An 18,623-nucleotide genomic window follows, 5' to 3' on the forward strand; every position below is an offset into this window, starting at 1 on the left:
CTCTCCCTCATTTTCGGTCGAAACCACTCGGATTCCTCATCATCCTACCTACCCTCGACTCGATACACCCTTTCGACCCGTCCTATCCCTCACCGTCGACGAGGCGCATCCGCTGAACCCTTTACCTCGACTTCGTCTGCCCTTCCACGCCTCCCCGTGGCCACACGCACTTCGCGATCATTCGAAAACTTTTCCACCCGACGCCCACAACACAACCTCGTGACGTGTCGAGACGGCGTATTTGGTCCCTAGACACAGCTGGAGACTCGGAGACCAACTCGATTCCTCGATTTTCGGCTTCCTGGACGGCTTACCCTTTGAACCCGCCTCGTCCGCTCTTCGAGTCCTTTCCTCGACCTTCGCTACGACTCTCGACTTTGCTGAGACAGCCTGTTTTCCGACGAATGACCACAACATCTGGCGTCGCTGTTCCTTCGGCTTCCTCGACGACTAGTTCCTGCGCGTCTGTACAGGCGTCGTCATGCTACCCAAGCCGCTACGGTAATCAGCTCACGCATACCTCGACTCCAAGCTCCCTTCCGAGGCAATCCTAGATTATGACAGAAAAGCCCCAGCCAGTGTCGACGCAGCTCGCGACTCCTAGTCAGACCCTCTTCGCTCCCCCGAGTGTACCAGTCTCAACCCACGATGTTCCACGAAAGGTCGAGACAGTAGAGGAAGAAGAGCCCTACACTATCAAGTGTATTTGCCACTTCTCTGATGATGACGGAAACACGATTTACTGCGAGACATGCGACACCTGGCAGCACATTGAGTGCTTCTACCCCAATAGCCGCGAGGAGGCTCTCCGTGAGGACTTTGCCCATTCGTGTGCTGACTGCAAACCACGCCCTTTGGATCGGCAAAAAGCTATCGAGCGAACCCGTCGACTGAAGAATGGCGGTGCTTCGGGAGAAACGCCAGACAAAAAGACCAAACGGCTTCCTACCAAAAGCCACAAGAAAAAACCGAAGCCCAACGAACTGCAATTGAACGGCCACCCAGGGGCCCAAGAAAATGCAAAGCACGGAAGTCCGAGCGACCATCCTCCTCCCCCAGCCAAAAAAACGAAATCATCCCATCGACCTTCACACTCGATTAGTTCGCAGAGTGCGAAGCGGAGCCCTTCGTACGGAAACGGACGTGCCCAACCCAACGGCCATCCTCCCAGTCCAGCTACCACGCCCCCAGATCTTCCGAGTGATTTTCAAATACACAACTACTCCGACGGGTTTTTGACCCTCACCAAGAAGGAGGTCGACGCCCCAGAGGTTGAAACAAATTCCTTTGCTAGCCTCAACATCTCCAACACCATGTCCATCTGGCTCCGCGAGCCCGAACGAATGAGACAAGAAACTGGCGAAGAATTCAACGACGTCTTCGCCAAACTTCCTGCCGATATCGAGTCACGGAAACGTCCGCTGCAAGTTGAGAGCAAGAAGCTCTCACTTGGACCCGACACGGTTCTGCCTTGGCAATATCTGGCAACTCCCGCGGCTATCGAAAAAGACGTGCCTTTGATTGAGCTCAACGGCCAAATAGGATTTCAGAAGGACTACTGCGCGGACTCAGCCAACCTTTGGGAGGAGTTGTCCTCCCCTCTGCCGTTCGTATTTTTCCACCCGATGCTTCCGCTTTACATCGACACCAGGCGAGAGGGATCGAAGGCCCGGTTTGTCCGCAGAAGTTGCAAGCCAAACGCTGTCTTGGACACGTACCTGAACGGTCAATCGGAATACCACTTTTGGCTCGTGAGCGATCGCTACATCGCAGCGAATGAGCAAATCACCTTGCCGTGGGACTTCAGACTTCCGAAGAAGGAAAAGGCACGTATTCTCCACCTCCTTGGACTGGGCGACGACGACACCCGCGCGAGCGACGAACCTGATATGAACGACGTTGAGTACCAGCGGATTTCCGGTTGGGTCTATCGAATTCTCTCGGAATACGGTGGATGTGCTTGCGACTTGGGTGCCAACTGTGCTTTCGCCCGTTTCCACCGCCATTACCACGCAAAGATGCAGTCTCGACCTATTGCCCCAAAGAAGAAGAGGAAGGCCAAGACACATACTATCTCCCCAACAAGCACTGGTCACGCTACAAATAGCCGAGCGGCTAGTGAAGGTCATCAAGACGACCCCGAGGCTGATGGCAAGTCGGTCTCCGAACGCAGCAAACCTCCTAGCCGAGACCGTACCCCCGCACGCCAGGGCTCACTGGATCGACCGGGCATACTCACCGAGCCTACAGACAGGGACAAGAGGAAGGTCCAGATGGTAGAAGATTCATTCCGTCGACTCGAGCAACAACCGCCCCGCAAGAAGAAGCGTACTTCTGATGGAACCGGATCGACCAAGTCGAAGCAGAAGTCCACCACCAGCAATGCCTCGACGGGCACGGGCAACTACGTGGACGCTGGCACTTCACGCAGCAAGTCAAATTCACCTGTCAATGGGGCGTCCCCTCCGGGGCAAAACCCCTTCAAGACACCTGCATCCCGAAACGGGTCCGTCGCGACACAGTCGGGACGTGAGTCTTCGGCGCCTCGTCCAGTCTACTGCGACGCTGGCGTTCAAACCGATCCCGTCGAAGGAGAGTGGTACAGTGAACCAGCTCTGACGCCGAAGCCTCGGCGCCGAATCATTTCTCTCTCTCAACGGTTGCTGAACAACAGGCATCGTTTGCGGTGCGATGAAGCCGAGAGACGGAAATCACTCCCAACACCCTCTGTTCCAGAGCCTTCGACGACACCAATGGACATCGATTCTACGGCGGACCAGAAAGCAACATCAGTCAGCTCACCCACACCATCGAAGGATACCAATGAGCAAGGGCCCAACAGTTCTCCTCTGGCCCCATCAGCCAGTGACATTCCCATGACTGATGCGCCAACAAGCTCGCCATCTGCAGCAAAGTCACCAGTCCAAGCCGAGCCAAATGCTGATGTCCAAGTCAATGGAGCCAGTAGCCCACTGAAAACCAAGTCGCCTGAGCTCAGGGTACAAATGCCACCAGTTCCGGCGTTCAACGGACCCACAACAGGACCAGCGAGCGCGACAACGCCCTCTTCGGCCAGCACCACGGTGCAGTCGCCTTTCTCCACGGGCACCCTTCCCAGCCCATTTGCACCTTCAGTTGTCAACGGCGTCGCGGCACACCCGAGCCCAGCCAAGAAGAAGCTGAGCCTGAGCGATTACACCAAGAGTCGAATGAACAAGAAGCCAGCTGGCGGACTAAAGACGTCGCTAGCGGGAACCGAAGAGTCCAAGCCAAATATGGACTCCATTGTTGGTTCGCCAGCGACGGAGAAGAGCGCTGAGACCCTGCCACCTATTCAGGGCAAGGCGGTCAACTCTATTCCGGCAGTGGCGGCAGCGAACAATTCCTTGTAACATATATAGACCGGTGTTGAAGTATGCTTTCGGGACGATACGACCACATTTTATCATTCCCCTCTAAATACCACAAACCCAAGGACGGACGGTCTGGTTCCATTTCGGCGTTACGGCGGCGACGGACAGGGGAAACGGTCTGGTCAGCGCTTTTCGGAGATATCAGTTGTATGCGTTTTATTTCTGTTTGGAGATGCTACGAGAGAGGAAAAACCGCCACGCACGGCATGTTGGACGAAAACATACACCCGCCTTGACGAACGACTCTTTTCATGTCGAACCAGATGGGAAGCGTTTTCTTTTTCTTTCTTTTTTCTGTTCCTGGTGGGAACTCTGGCGTAACGCAAGGCAAGGAGACAAGCGCTTTCAAAGGGGATATTTGGGAAACGGGGTTGAAAAGAGGATTCTACTTTTTCCACCTGCCTCGTGGCAAAATCTTTTTTATGTATTTCTAGGCTTGATAGCAGAGCCAGTGAGAGTGGCTTTACACCGGGCATCGCCCCGGGCTCCCACGACGACGAAAAGGATCAAATGGATGAACTTGTGCAGCCACGGCGCTGCTTTCCCGGCTCAATTCTGTCCCTTCTAACTTGTGATATGTTGAGTCACCCGAACTTGGATGGCTGTTGTTCTTTGAAGTGTTCAATTTTTTGTCTATATGCCCTATCTGCGGAAGTGGCATTTTGTGTTTGTTTTTACTTTTACAGGGTATCTTTTGTTTTCCATCGTATGATACAAACGGCCCGAATCCACTCTGCCGTCCCATGAATCAAGAAAAGACGAAAAGCCGGATGGACATGCAAGTCCAGTCCGGTCGAAGGGGGATGCATCTTATAGCAAAAGGCACATCATATATGCGTTAAAAGACACAGAAGAGGCGCAAATGACCCTCGCTCCCAACTTGAGGCGGAGGAAAATCAGTATCGCTTGGTCGTCATGCCCCAGTTGTCCTCCTTAAAGATGAGCAGGGCAAGACGGTGCCGCACAAACAGGCCGAACAGGCCGACGCCGGCCTGGAGGAAGGTGACCTCCCACGCGAGGCGGTCCTCCCTCAGGGGGCCGCGCCAGACGAGCCAGAGGTTGAGGAGGGTGAAGTTGCTGGTCTCGACGAAGCGGCCCTTGTCGTCGGTGGTGACCTTGAGCAGGCGCAGCTTGCCGAGGAGGTGGAGGGTCTGGGCGACGAGGGGGTGCGGCTGGCGCTCGGGGCTCCAGGGGGTGACGCTGGGTTCGAGGAGGCCGGAGCGGGCGTTGAACTTGGGGAGGCGGTGGCGGGGGCAGGGGACGAGGCCGAAGATCTGCGGGGTGGAGTAGAGGAAGTTGAAGAGCTGGGGGACGAGGAGGAGGCCGAGGGTCTTTGAGAAGTGGCCGAGGATGCCGACGGTGGCGAAGACCATGCCGGAGAAGTAGCAGTAGGTGTCGCCGACGAAGACCTTTGCGGGGTACCAGTTGTGGGCGACGAGGGCGAGGGAGACGCCGAGCCAGGGGAGGAGGAGGTAGAGGGAGAAGAGGTGGGAGTCGGTGGCCGGGTGGGGGTAGGGTGTGAAGAGGTAGAGGCAGTCGTTGAGGACGAGGAGGAGGGAGACGACGATGCACTGGGAGACCTCGATGCCGTTGATGCCGGCGAGCATGTTGATGGACTGGGGGCAGAACATGGCGACGCAGGCCATGTAGATGTAGTAGAGGATGCCAAGGTCAAAGAGCTCGCCCAGGTAGGGCTGGAGGGGGATGGGCATGACGATGGAGGTGACGCCGAAGTCGACAAAGTAGATTACGAGGATCGGGATGGAGGCCAGGCCGGGGATCCACCACTTGTGACGCCATCGGATGTCGAAGAGGTCGTCGCCGATGCCGAGGAGGGCGGTCGTCTGGAGGGAGATGATGGCGGAGAGCCAGGAAGCGAGCTGTTGTCGGACCAGAAAGTGTCAGTATATACTACATAGTTGCGGGCTGTGAAGCAAAAAGAGGACAGCCGACCTTGCTGTGAGGGAAGCGGTGCAGGAAGCGACCCTGCTGGACATGCTCGACGTGGAAGACGACGTCCCTGTTGCCTCCTCCGCTGGTAGCGGCGACGATGTCCTTATAGAAGGGGAAGGGGATGAAGACGATGACGACGAGCAGGTAGACGGCGGCGCAGACGGCGCCCATGCACTCGGGCAGCTCGGGGCGGTGGTGCTTGGAGAGGTCGCGGCCCTTGAAGCCGGCGCGGACGAAGACGGGGCCGAGCCAGCGGACCATGGAGTAGGCCAGGGCGAAGGCGAGGACGGAGAGGGCGAGGGAGGCGATGAGGGGCTCGCCATCGCCGGAGAAGGTGTTGAGGAGGACCGCGACGGCCGCGAGGGAAAGGGCGGAGAGGGAGAAGGTTTCGTTTCGGGTGAGGGTTGGGGACGCCATTTTGTCGGGTTGCGATGCGATGCGCGCGCTCGGGGGCGGCAGCAGCGCGACTTCTTTTTTGGGGGTTGCTGCTTATCTTCCCCCCTTTTCTCTTCTTTCCTTCTTTCTTGCTTGCGTCCTTATGATCGGCTGAAGTTCATTGTGCGCTGTGCTAATTGAGTGGTGCGCGGGTGTTGGGGTTGGAGAGTTGAGGCTTTCACGACGTGGGTGACGACGTGGGTTTTGTGACGGGACACAGTTGCAGCTAGAGGTTTCTTCGAGATTGGAGAAAGAAAGGGTCCTGTTCGCTGCACCGCAGTTGGGCTGGGTTGGTTCCCCACCGGCCGCGTTGCCGTGAGGCTTGTTCCTATGTCACTTGTGGGCTGCCGGAAGCTGCGGGGCAGTGAGGAGTGGGCAGCTGCACCTAAGTTTGGCAGCCGAAGTGGAGCCGGGGAACTGTTCCTGGCTGGTCTGTGCAGATGGTTTTTTTTCTTTGGAGGAGGGGGGTTCCTTGGCAGGGTTCCATGCTGGGCGAATGGGAAAGACTTGTTTCTGGTGTTTCTCAACTCTGGGTCTCTGCGCAATTCAGGTCTCTGCAACTGAAAGTCTAAGTCTCTAGTTGTCGTTTCTGATATTACACGAAGGAGTTGCACTATATATCAGCACTAGGACGAGAGTCTCATCATCAGATGACAGCCGTTACGCTTCCTGATATGTCATCCTGCCCCAAACTGCGGAATTGATTCCTCCATGTCTTCTCAAGGCATGCACTACGACACAGGAATCGAGACGGATTTAAGCTGCATTCCACGCCAGCGGTGTCTACCCGTCTTGTCCGTCGACAAAAGTGCCGTTTATCCGTCAACTTGGTGGTCAGCACCAATCGAAGAAAGGGCGTGCCATTCGAAGATCGTCGCATTCCTTTCCGCGACTAAGCATCTCCCCGCGAATCCCGCATTTTTCTAGTCACCGCCTCCGTTATAAATCGGTGAATTCAGATCCGAGGAAGATCCACGGCCCCCCTCCGAGCCAACCACACTCCCCGTCTTTCCCCCAATTCCTCCCCCAAGCAACCCGTCTCTAATGTTTTTCTTCCCGCCCTGTCTGTGGCTATTGCCGTCGATGCTTCCCCTAGGGGGCTTTCCTTCTCCTCCTGTCAAAAGCGTCTCCGAACGGAACCAATTGCGGAGATAAAGACGTGGAGTTAAGGCCAAGCCAACGGGAGGCGGAAGCTAACCCGCTGCAGGTCACCCGCTCCGGGCGATGATGGAATTTTTCTGGCTCTTCGGGGAGAGACAGGAAGAAGCCTGCCAAATCATGTTACACCTCTACGTTTACGTGCCGCCAGCCCATCCCCTCTTCTTCGATGATCATCCATCCCTCTTTGCCTACCTAGGGTAGATGCGGCTTTGGGGTGGGAAGGTGAGGGGGAAGGGGAAGCTACTGCACTTGGGAGCTGGGGTTTGAATTACTAAAGCACCCTTTTTCTTATTTCCCCAGTTGACGTTGTTCCCGAGTAATGTGTGCCTTTGGCTAGAAATGGATAAAATGGCAAGCTGCCCGTTGCCTTGCATGCTTGCCGAGGCCGGGGTGGTGTAGTATACGGTCTCATCGACCACCCTTTTGCTTATTCTCTGTCCGGGGTCCTCATTGTTCCCTTTCAACCTACACTCACCTAGGATTCTTTTTTTTCTCCTTCCTTCACACCTATCCTATCTTTCATTTTCTTTCAACCTCAAGTTGCCAAGTCTTCAGAACCCACACCGCCGCCCCTAAATACTTCGCCACAGCCGTCATGGAAAAGGACGTGGAGACGAATCCCACCACGGCCGGCGGCGGCGGCGCCCACGGGCTCCGAGGGGGGTCCTCATCCGAACAGGGCACTCTCGCGGAAAAGGAGGCCGAGCAGGCTTTTGCTTCTTCAGATGAACTGGAGAAGGGAGAAAAGACCAAGATGGCGGAGGAGCGAAAGAGTTTCGAAGACGTTGAGGAGACGGCCGACAGTGAGCCGTACCAAGAGGTAAGTTTCCCGCTCAGTCATTCTGAGGCCCCGTGCGCCAAGACTTCATGATGAAGTGCGATATAACCAACAATTGTTTTTTATTACTCCGTTCCGCCTGGAGCTTCAACTGTGTCTAGTATAAGAGTCTTGGTGAAAAGACATCATGACTGAAACTCTGTGCAAAAACAGGACATCATCGAGCGCACACAAACAACACACACCCACGCCAGCGCCCGCAGCCGCCTCTCGCGCATCGCAAGCCGCGTCTCCTCGCGCCGCAGCAAGCCCCGCGACCAGCTCCCGCCCACCGTCCACCCGCTCTCCGACCTCGACAATGGCATCGTCGGCTGGGACGCCCAGGACGACCCGGCCATACCCATGAACTTCGACCGCCGGCGCAAGTGGATCATTATCTGGTTCCTCGCCGGCATCACCTTCATGACGCCCTTTGCCTCCTCGATCCTCGCGCCCGCGATCGAGTACTTCAATGACGACTTTGGCAATGATGATCTCACGCTGGGCACGTTGCCGATTTCGATTTACTTGCTGGGTTATGGTGAGTGTTGCAAGAATTATCAGAGTTAGCTGTGTTACTGACACGTAGTAGCTGTCGGCCCCTTGTTCCTAGCTCCCCTCTCAGAGATCTACGGCCGCCGTCCCGTGCTTTCGGCGGCCAACTTTTTCTTCTGCGCATGGCTGATCGGTTGCGCGCTCGCCCCGTCTCTTAACGCCCTTATCGTGTTCCGCTTCCTGGCGGGCGTGGGCGGCTCCGGGTGTCTCGCTATCGGCGGCGGCGTCATCGCGGACATGATCCCGGTGCAGGAGCGCGGCAAGGCGCTGACAATCTGGATGGTCGGCCCCCTGATCGGTCCCACGCTGGCGCCCATCCTCGGCGCCTTCATCGCCCAAGACATCGGCTGGCGCTGGTCCAACTGGATTGCCTTCATCGCCGCGACGCCCATGGCCGCCGTCATCGCCGTCTTCAACCAGGAGACCAACCCGCGCGTACTCATCGACCGCAAAGTCGCCCGCCTACGCCGCGAGCTGAACCGGCCCGAGCTGCGCAGCGTGTACCTCGACACCTCCCCGACCGCGCCCAAGTCAAACTCCCAGGTCCTCGTGCGCGGCCTCATCAGGCCCATCAAGATGCTCTTCCTGTCGCCCATCATCTTCAGCGTGAGCCTCTACATCGCGTTCGCGTACGGCACGCTGTACCTCCTGTTCAGCACCATCCCGCTCGTCTTCCACAACAACTACGGCTTCGAGATCGGCATCACGGGTCTGGTGTACATCCCGCTCGGCCTGGGATACATCCTGGGCATGGCCGCCTTCACGATGCTCTCGGACAGGACCGTCGTGCGCATGACCAAGGCCAACGGCGGCGTCTACGAGCCCGAGATGCGCCTGCCGGACTGCATATACTTTGCCTGCCTCCTACCGGTGACCTTTTTCTGGTACGGCTGGACGACCCAGTACCACACGCACTGGGCGGCGCCAGTCATAGGGCTGTTGCCGTTCGGCATTGCGATCCTTGGCATCTGGCAGCCCATACAATTGTACATCATCGACGCGTACCATACTTTCGCCGCGAGTGGCCTGGCTGCTTTCACGGTTTTCCGCAGCATCGTTGCGGCATTCCTACCTATTGCGGGGCCTCCCATGTACGACGCTCTGGGCTTAGGCTGGGGAAACAGTTTGCTTGGTTTCATTGCTATTGCGCTCATCCCGGTGCCGACTCTGATATACCATTACGGAGGTCGTCTACGCAAATGGCAGAAGCTGGTGTTGTAGAGAACTTGGTCGTACTTTAGTATGATAGATCGGGCGGCCAATGAGGCAGGTGGTACATATACCCTTATAGATTGTTTGTTAGCTTATTGCAATATCCGTTTCACCACATATGACCGTTTTGATGAGATGGTGTTGATGTGTAATGAAGGTTCGTTCTATTCCGGTTTAAAAGCCATCCAAATCACCGTGAAATGGTATCCGTGGAGGAATATTATCATTATATGTCGGCCGTTGCATTCGTCAGCGGTTTATAACCGTTCCCTGTGTGCTCTCTCAGATGAGATCCCACTTCATAATACCGGTCCAGCTCATGCCGACCTTCCCCTTCTTCGAGAAGTACTCCTTCGCTGTCACACCTCTGGCATCGCGCCCGTCAATTGTGGTGATCATGACGACACTGATGCTGCCACCCGGTGCGCCGAGGTCGATTGCATTGACATCCGCCCAATGCCAGAATCCATCAGTCTCGATGGGAACCATGTCCTGCTTGCGACCATCACGCCCATTGATGCTCAGCAGGAGCAATGGCGGCTTGCCCAAGCCGTGCTTCTCTGAAGTCCAATGCTCGCAAATCTTGGAGAACTGGAAGCGAACCACCTTGCCGCTGTACACTGGAATCTGGAGCTCCGCAGGCTGAATGGACTTGTCCCAGATACCCTCCTCGTGGCAATTGTTGTAGACGACAGGAGTGTCGCCATGAACGGGGCCAATATAGTACTCCTCCCAACTTGGTACTCTACCGTCGGGACGGAAGAAATGTCTGTTGTCTGACGGGTAGTGACTGAGACCAAAGATGTCGTTCCTTCTCGTGAACTCGTGCGGCTTGAAGGCAGGAGTAAACTCCTTCGTCACATCAGAGACATTGCCAGCGCCCCAACAAGCATCGAGGAGCTTCCACTCCCCGCCGTCGATGCGCACAGCGTTCCAAGCATGGCCGTCGGCCTTCTTAGGCGGGGGACGCTCCCCCTTCTTCAAGGCCGTGTACCCATAACCTTTTCCATGTCCTCCAACCGTAATACATTCGAGACCTGCGCGGTTGGCAATCTCCTTGTACGTATCCGCATAGCCGGCGCAAACAGCCCTGCCCTTGAGAATGGTCTCGGCTCCGCCCTGCGCTCTGACGTTGTTGCCGAAGAAAGCGGCGCAGTCGTAGGCGATATTGTGGTGGAACCAGGTGAAGATGGCTCTAGCCTTGTCGGTGTGGGACGAGAAGGGGCCGCAAAGTACTTGGGCAAGGTAACCCACTGGGTCGTTCCTCGGCACAGATTGTCTCGGGTACTGAGCTGCAACACCATCTGGACCAGAGAAGTCGCGGCATATTAAGCAGTCGTTGGCGCGGGCCACAATCTTGGCTTCTACAGCTTCGATTTGTGCTACGCTGGGCCGCGAACTGACGGGTACCGGAGGAGGTGCATCATCTGCAGCACCTGGTCGCCTAGTGGGCAAAGGTGGGATGTTTCTTTGTTGCTCCTGGACATGGCCATTTGCCTGTGGCTGCGGCTTGACATATGCTGTCGGGGCAGGTGGTAGTCGCCTCGGTTTCGCTGGCGCCTCTTCCTCCAAAGCCTGTGGTTGAACTTGCTGGTTGGTTGACTTGGACGTCAGACGCGGGGGCAACGTAGGTCTTTGCGGCGCCTCGATTTGTCGGACGACTGGAGCTGACTTTATGGAAACGAGGGGGTATTTGGCTTGAGGAGGGTCCCGAGCGGCAGCTTCTCTTGCTTGAGCCTCCCGCTCGCGTTTTGTGGGTGGCAATGCTGGTAAACTGGCTTGGTCAAATGCAGGCGGCAGCTTTCGTCCGGGTCCATCAGACGTAAAACTGGTAGCTGACGATATTGTCTGGTTCAGAGACAAGGAAGACAGGTTAGAAATTTCAGAGGCGTTGGAGTTGCGACGGACTTCCAACTGCTGGGTTGAAGGCCTCCGAGGGGGCAGAGCGGGTGAGATGTTTTGGGTGCTAGAGCGGGTAGGGAGAGGGGGGGGCGCGATTCGGTCCCTGGGAACTGGTGATGTCGATGGCTCGACTTGGGGGGAATCGGTGGTTCGACGCGGGAGAGGAGGTGGGCCGGGCTTTGCAGGTGCTGCTTTGGTCGGGCGAGGAGGAATCGTCGGGCTCTTTTGAGGAGTCGGCTGTCCGTTGGTGTGGACAACGGGCAGTGTCTGGCTTCGAGCTGCAGGGCGATTCGGCGGCGGTGGAGGAGGCGGCCTCTTGGTCTTGGTCTCTGCTGGCGCCTGGAAGTTTTTCTGGGAATTTAAGGCGGCGATTCTCTCAGCGAGAGTGTTGAACTTGGGTTCCTCGACATCGGCCATGGCGAAGACTAAGTCAATTGGGATTGCGGTGTTGGATTGAGAGAAGGGGGGATTTTGGCGTCGCGAGTCGGAGCGCGAACGGGTGGGATGTTATATGACGATCTGAGTGAATGGGTATTGTTGGTGTCAGGTATGGGATTCCTCCCCACCAATCCAGGCCTTGTCTGGTCGCGGCGAGCCAACCCAATTGAGCAATAGGCGGCAGGCTGTGAGACGGCGCCCGAGTCACGGCTCCTTCACGAGTGTCGGGATTGTGGCACGGCGGGGTCGAATAGGTGATCCGTAGAGACTGACTGGTTGTGTGGTTGCCGAGCAGTTGAAAAGGGGGATGATTTGCAGGTCAAAGGAGGGGGAAGGGGGGATGCCGAAGTTAATAATCGTATTAATGGATCGTAAAGACGTGACAGATGGAAATAAAAGGACAGACAGCACCGTGCCGTGTTTGTGGCTGTTGGACGGACGGAGGCAGAAACAAGTGCTGGACAAGCGAAGGATGATCGATCGATGGCACGGCCACGGGCACCAACAGCTGGATAGCAGTTGGCGGTGTCACAGAGAGAGAGGGAGAGTGAGGACGAGACGAGGTTGGTTGGATTGTGGCGATGCTCTCAGCCTCTGTTGCTCTGCGCTGTTGTGGTAAGAGGTGCTCTGCGCTGCGCTGTGTCTGCGGGTTGGATTGCCGTTGCAATCAGGTAAAGTGGCTGCCGCAAGTACCTCGCCTCGAATGGGTGGATCTGGTAGGGTGGTAGGTAGCTAGGTAGGACGGGCAAGGTAGTGGCAGGCAGCAGCGGCAGGTCTGGTTGGTCGCGTCGGGGTCTGGCAGGCTCGGGGCGCGAGAAAGATTGAAGCTTAAGGCTTAAGCTGTGACAGGGAACGGGAACGAGACGGGACAAGAACTGGACGTCAAGGTTCGCGTTGCACCGCACTGTCCAATGGATGCTGCAAATGACCCAGGTAGCAGGCCCAAGAGACAAACTGCAGCAAGCAACGGGAGCAAACACCAACAGCCAGGGCAGCCGAGGGCAGAGGAAGCATGAAATCGCCGGCACAGGGGTCGGACGGCGGAAGGATGAGAGATGGGATGGATTGATCAAAGACGGGGCGCGATGTCTCTGGCTGCCTGCCCTGCTTTAAAAAGAACACCTAGCGGCAGAGAAGAGAACAAGAAGCACAGAACACGGCCGTCTGATTTCGTTTTATTTTATTTTTTTCCCATCGAGGCCCCGGGCCATGTTGGTGGGGTCGCGTCCCTTGGTTCCCTTTGTGTTGGTCCCGTCTCGGTCTGGATCAGTCGGCACAGCCCAGCCTTGCTAGTGGGGGAACTGTGGGGATACCCCCCTGGACGAACACGCTAAGGGCGATCGCCGCTATGTATTCTTGGGTGCCTCGTAATGATGGAATAATGTCAGAGAAGTTGACAGTTGCGTTGAAGATATGGCAATCTGGTTGAGGTCTTCAGAGGGAGCCTTGCCATGTTGAAGACGTGCGGGGCTTAGACTTCATCTTGTGCAACTGACAGAAGACTTGGGAATTGGCAACCCACTCGATGAACGTCCCGAAACACACAGTCAGAAACCCATCTGCCCACTTCGTTCTCCACGGAGGCGTCATTGCGCCGTGTTACGAGGCAAGGAAGTCCTATGGCGACGCTAACAACACGACAAACGTAAGCTGCCGTGACTGAGCCAAGACTAGACGACCCATGTCGACTTCAGACTTCAGCCGCTGCTAAGACATGCACTTGGAGCATGTCCCAGGCTGTGAGGGAGATGCCGTCATTAGCGTCTTACCTAAGGTAGGTAGGAAAGGTAGGTAGCCAATGGAAACCAAGGCCAACGGAACATGTTCTACAATTATGTATCTTTTCTAGGTCATTGCCAGCCTTGCGTCGTTCGCGCATAGACACACATACATCTACGCATGCTGCTGTTTTGATGTCGATCCCGAGTCTTGCAGTAGTTACGAGCTGTCGCCGTTGAATCTGAGTAGTTGCTTTAATACCCCAACTCACCAGCGTCCAACTCAAAGCACATGGTCGTGTTTCTCACCCAGCCCGTTTCGAATACTACCCTGAGTAAAGACAAAGACCAAACTGGGAACAAATGTATAAATACACACATCCATGATCATTACAGTGGGGGGAGACGGTCCCCAAAGGCCTCCAGGTACAATGGAACGGCAGGTGGAGCCGGATCAGATTACCTGTGTCCCGTCTGCTGCTGCGAGAGATGCTGAGGCGCTAAACTCTTTTCTCCCGCCAGAGCGCCTCGCCTCGCCTCCCAGCGAATGGACTACAGCAAAGCTCATCTTCCACTGTTCACTGGGTGGTGGCTACCTACTGGCTGCAGCTGCACCTGCATCTGTACGAATACCCGCGCCTCTTCACTAGCCCAGCTGTCCCGTCGCCCGTGCGCAAGGAGATGGGGGCCCGGGGCGGACCACAATGACAATGAGCAGGGAGTGGCCGGGGAATGTCCTTGGATTCTTGGAGCATACGGTGGGCCGAGGGCGGGCGCATCGTTCTCTGGTCCAGAGGGCGGCCTGGTCTGCCACCCGCACTCTCAGGTGTGGTGGGAGACTGCACCGATCAGTGAGGTGACGAGTGTGCAGGCTGCAAGCTGGCTTGGCTTGGCTGGTAGGGACCTTAGGTACGTATTGTGGCACTGGCACCGACACCAGCCAGCGGCAGCGGTAGCGGCACTAGTCCACGTCTTCCTGCATTTGTCTTGGTCTTCCATGTGTCTTGCCTTCCCCAATCGCCAACCCTCCACTCAACGAGGCGGGCACGAGGCAGAGACCCTTCCTTGAATTTCGACGAGACGGAATCGACATCTTTCTGCTGCCTCCAGGTATTCTGGCCTTGCCTGTCTACATCGTCACGTATTCCAATAATACCCATCTACCTCACCTCACCTTACTTGGCTTGTTTAGACGCCGGCGCAATACCCCGCCACGCCCTGCTGAATACATCGACGACCCTTACCTTCGAACCGCTTTCCTTCTTTGCGCCGCCACATTCCATCCTCCACGTCTCCAACCATCGCCCTCGCCCAGCATGGCCTCTGTCGAGCCTTGCGACGAGGCCACCATCGTCGCCTCTCAGCGCAAACCTCTTGCTTTCCTCGAGCTGCCTCTAGAAACCCAGAAGGACATCTTTAGCCACGTACGAACCCCCCTCTCCAAATCTTCTCGGCGCTATGCGACAACAATGTGCTGACCATCCTTCGTAGTGCTGCCAAAGCGACCTCATTTGTCTCGCCCTTGTCTCCAAGCACTTTCGCGAACTTGCTGCCGCGCAGCTCTATCGAAACTTCCACATAGTCTTCCCCGACGAAGATGACCCGTCCTTTGACTCCCCCATCGATAGTCTCGCCGGTGGACTCGAGACCTTCGTGTCAAGCGACTATGACTACGCTCAACATCTGAGAGACATATCCCTGGATACCCTGAGTGCTGGGGACAAGGCCGAGGCTGCCTACAAGCCCTACTTGTACAGCGCAAGTTGCGGCAAGTTTATGAATACTTTGCTGCAAATGACCCTCCAGCACGCCAAGTCTCTCGAGACGTTCAGGTCAGTCTTGTACGTGCTGCATTGACGGTCAACGCTGACTTTGTGCAACACAGGTGGAACATTCGAGTCGAACTCAGCCGGCCCGTCTACAGGACATTACACCAGATCGCGCCCCTCAAGAACCTCCACATTCGCATGCAAGCCGGCCCTTCGCTGTTCGAGATACCTCCTCCGCTCCCGTACACCTCGAGCTTGCCGCCTACCACCAATCAAGGACACTGGGATCCTCTCCCGCCCGCTTTCTCTGCCATTCCTCCTCCGTTTCCAACCATGCCGTTGTCCGTCCCTCCTCCGTACAATCCTGTGCTTGGTCCTCCACCTCCCTTGCCACCTGCTCTTAGGCCTGCACCTAGGAACAAGAAGAGGACTTCCGCCGCGAATGAACCTGCGACTCTATCCGGCTTCCGAAAGCTAAACACCCTCGCCGTGCTTGATGTCGACAACTTGGACGTAGTTACTGAGATCAAGTCATGCGTTCGTAACTCAGCCTCAACGCTTACCAAGTTGAAACTGTCATTCTCCACATGTCTTGCTGCGCAGTCTCGCAAGCCGCCCCCTGATGCAGACCCTGACGACTCCGACCAAGACGATGAATTTCAAGTGGTGCCCATGCCTTCAGCGCCTGGGTGGGACGAAGCAAGTGGACCCGCGAAGGCGTTTCGCGCCCAGGAGGAGCGCAAAAGCCAAGAGTCGGTACTTGGAAGGATCTTCGACGTTGAGCCTTTTTTGAACAAAAAGCCCCAGCAACGCAAGAGTCTAAAGGGTAAAGAGAAGGTTGCGTCAGCGGACGCTGTGATGGCCAAATCTGGGACAGCCGGTGAAGCGTACATGAGCCGCTTGCGGGAAGTTTCCTCGAAGTTGATGGCCATGAATCTCCACGCCGACGACGAATCCAAGCAAGAGGTGTTGGAAATCATTGAGAAAGCAAGCAGGAAGTATCTTGAGGAGGTCGAGATCGCAAAAACAGCCGAAGAGGCGCCAAAGACAAACCAGGCATCATCGGGCGAGAGTTCCTCTACTGCCCCAGGCGCTGCTTCCACAGATACAACGCAAATCACACCTGCTGAAAGCTCTGATGCTACTGCTACTGCCACTGCCGGTGCTGTCGCGGCCGATGTAGCTGATGATAGTTCGAGGCCGAAGGCGAAGGCGAAATCGGGCACGGATGCGAACCCCGAGGATATTAACGTCGAGGAGCCGATCGCGACCGAAGAGGTCGAGGAGCCTTCAGCAGAATCCAAGAACGATCAAGTCAAGGATGATTCTCCAGCTGTCGCGGAGGCAGTGTTGAAGCAGACCGAATCAAAACCCGAGACTAGCGAATCACCAGCCAAACTTCGAGCAATTTCAACGTTGGCAAAGCAAAGAGCAAACTTCGAAACGCTTGTCGCCCGCCTGCAGCACCTCATTAGCGAAGCCACTCTCCTGTCAGAGAAACTCGACAGCTTGAGAAACGGAGCATATGGTTATGACCGGGAGTACATCCGTGCTTCCGAGAAGCAGCTGCGTTCCTTCTATCGGGATATTGAGAATGTGAGAGTCGAACTGAATGCCACCGAGGCTGAGATTCGCGATGTGGAAAAGCAGGTTCATGGTATAGCTACGACAGCCCACGGTGAAGATGAGCGCATCAGCGACTATATCCGGTCAACCAGAGGACTGGCCCTTCGGTCTTTCAGTGTCCACTTGATCCCGGTCAAGGCATCAGTTCTCAAAGCAGCCATTGACGTGCGTGTGCTCAAAAGGCTCACATTGCTCAATGTTGGCAACCAAAATCCTGTTTGGACTATGCTGGCTAAGGAGAACAAAATCCAAGGACTCCCGTTGCGCAAGATTTTCACAGATAATGTTTCAAGCACATTTCTCACCTTTACTGCACAACTAGAGGAAATCACAGAGCTATTCATGTTGGAGAGATCGGTCAAGTACAAACCAGAGAGCTTTGCGCCCAAGACAAATGTCATTATGGACCAAATCCGGAGGCTCGTACTGAAGAAGCACATGCCGACTCTGACGAAGCTGATGATCAAGAACGACTCAGGATCAAGCTGGGATGTGGATGAGAGAGCAATGCTGCTGATTTGCAATCGCGGAAGAAAACTCGAGGAGCTGGCGGCGGCTGTTGGAATCCGCGCCATCGTAAGTATCCCCTGTCATCCTCTCACAGACAGGCTGAGGCGTGAGCTAACTTTCAAAAGCATACATTCATGCAGCACATTTCAGGACTGGTCAATCTGCGAGCACTGAATGTCACTCAGTTCAGGAATGATGATACGTGCGTCTGGGTTATGCGCGAGACCCGTAGATTCATCGTCGACAACCTGTGTCACTACCCGCACCTCAAGCTGGAGTGGATTTCCATCGATGACGACAGGGTCGAGCGCATTATCCGTCCTCCTCCCCAAACCCCCGCTGCGAAGAAGGAAGAGAAGAAAAATAAGAAGGGCAAGGCCAAAGCCAGTGCCGTCACAGGAGGATTTGGCGGACTCGGCACTGAGCAATTCCCACCCCTGCCAATGCCGGGCTGGGACACAGACAGCGACAGCGATGACGAGGATACCGACATCGTTGCCAACACGAAACTTGAGACTGTCGAGGGAGTGCATTTTTATGACGTTTGGGACGTGCGTATTTTCAAGAAGGAAGTCATGGCCGGACGGCTATAGACAAGCGACAAATGGAGTTGGATGAAGTCATGGATGGGTATATTTCGGTTAGGAGCAGCTGGGCAATATCCACCGGGGCAAAGTTGTTCGGACACGGCGTCAATGATATGGGAGGGGATTCATCGGTGAACGTCGGATAGCCAATGCCTCATCACGGCAACGAATTTATCGAACAGCATTTTCTTCGCAGGCTTTTGGCTGCTCTAATATGTGGGAGGGTTTCCAGTCCATCCCTGTTGGTGATCCTTTCCCTTCCTTCCACTTGGTTGGCCCCTCGTCCGGTCCAGCACTAGGGAGATTATCTAGAGGCTGCGATGAATTTCTAATACCAACAGCTGGGGACACTTAGTGATATTTGAAGTGAGCGTTCTCAACACCGACAGGGCCAGTGGTCAGGTCTACAGCGGTGTTAGCGCCTTGGTCATCACAATAACCCTACTTGCTGGAGCTTAAAGTTCGAATCGAATCTTTTGCTTTTGCTTGCCCTCTTGGTGTTGTTCTTTTGCATTTCTACCATCCCG

At 55.8% G+C, this 18,623-nt stretch overlaps 5 protein-coding genes across 5 annotated transcripts; 3 read left to right on the forward strand and 2 right to left on the reverse strand.

The window, feature by feature from the left end:
• Positions 1-557: 557 nt before the first annotated feature.
• On the forward strand, positions 558-3,392 carry KMT2E (Inactive histone-lysine N-methyltransferase 2E; the record flags this gene model as incomplete). Its single annotated transcript, XM_032035059.1, has 1 exon — positions 558-3,392. The coding sequence occupies one exon, from the start codon at positions 558-560 to the stop codon at positions 3,390-3,392; it is 2,835 nt and encodes a 944-aa protein (XP_031886208.1).
• A 917-nt stretch (positions 3,393-4,309) lies between these two features.
• On the reverse strand, positions 4,310-5,783 carry ALG7 (UDP-N-acetylglucosamine--dolichyl-phosphate N-acetylglucosaminephosphotransferase; the record flags this gene model as incomplete). The annotated part of the gene is made up of 2 exons (XM_032035060.1): positions 4,310-5,293; positions 5,367-5,783. 2 exons carry the CDS (start codon positions 5,781-5,783, stop codon positions 4,310-4,312), a joined length of 1,401 nt encoding a protein of 466 aa, XP_031886201.1.
• A 1,774-nt stretch (positions 5,784-7,557) lies between these two features.
• On the forward strand, positions 7,558-9,555 carry radE-3 (Efflux pump radE; the record flags this gene model as incomplete). The annotated part of the gene is made up of 3 exons (XM_032035061.1): positions 7,558-7,782; positions 7,954-8,320; positions 8,372-9,555. The coding sequence occupies 3 exons, from the start codon at positions 7,558-7,560 to the stop codon at positions 9,553-9,555; spliced, it is 1,776 nt and encodes a 591-aa protein (XP_031886202.1).
• Positions 9,556-9,828: 273 nt separating this feature from the next.
• Positions 9,829-11,865, reverse strand: KY (Kyphoscoliosis peptidase; the record flags this gene model as incomplete). The annotated part of the gene is made up of 1 exon (XM_032035062.1): positions 9,829-11,865. The coding sequence occupies one exon, from the start codon at positions 11,863-11,865 to the stop codon at positions 9,829-9,831; it is 2,037 nt and encodes a 678-aa protein (XP_031886203.1).
• Positions 11,866-14,920: 3,055 nt separating this feature from the next.
• On the forward strand, positions 14,921-18,102 carry CGGC5_v005487 (uncharacterized protein; the record flags this gene model as incomplete). Its single annotated transcript, XM_032035063.1, has 4 exons — positions 14,921-15,028; positions 15,096-15,436; positions 15,490-17,575; positions 17,635-18,102. 4 exons carry the CDS (start codon positions 14,921-14,923, stop codon positions 18,100-18,102), a joined length of 3,003 nt encoding a protein of 1,000 aa, XP_031886204.1.
• Positions 18,103-18,623: the final 521 nt, after the last annotated feature.

Source organism: Colletotrichum fructicola, assembly GCF_000319635.2.
Source record: "Colletotrichum fructicola Nara gc5 chromosome Unknown KSG_Nara_v1_contig03, whole genome shotgun sequence".
Lineage (NCBI taxonomy): Eukaryota > Fungi > Ascomycota > Sordariomycetes > Glomerellales > Glomerellaceae > Colletotrichum > Colletotrichum fructicola.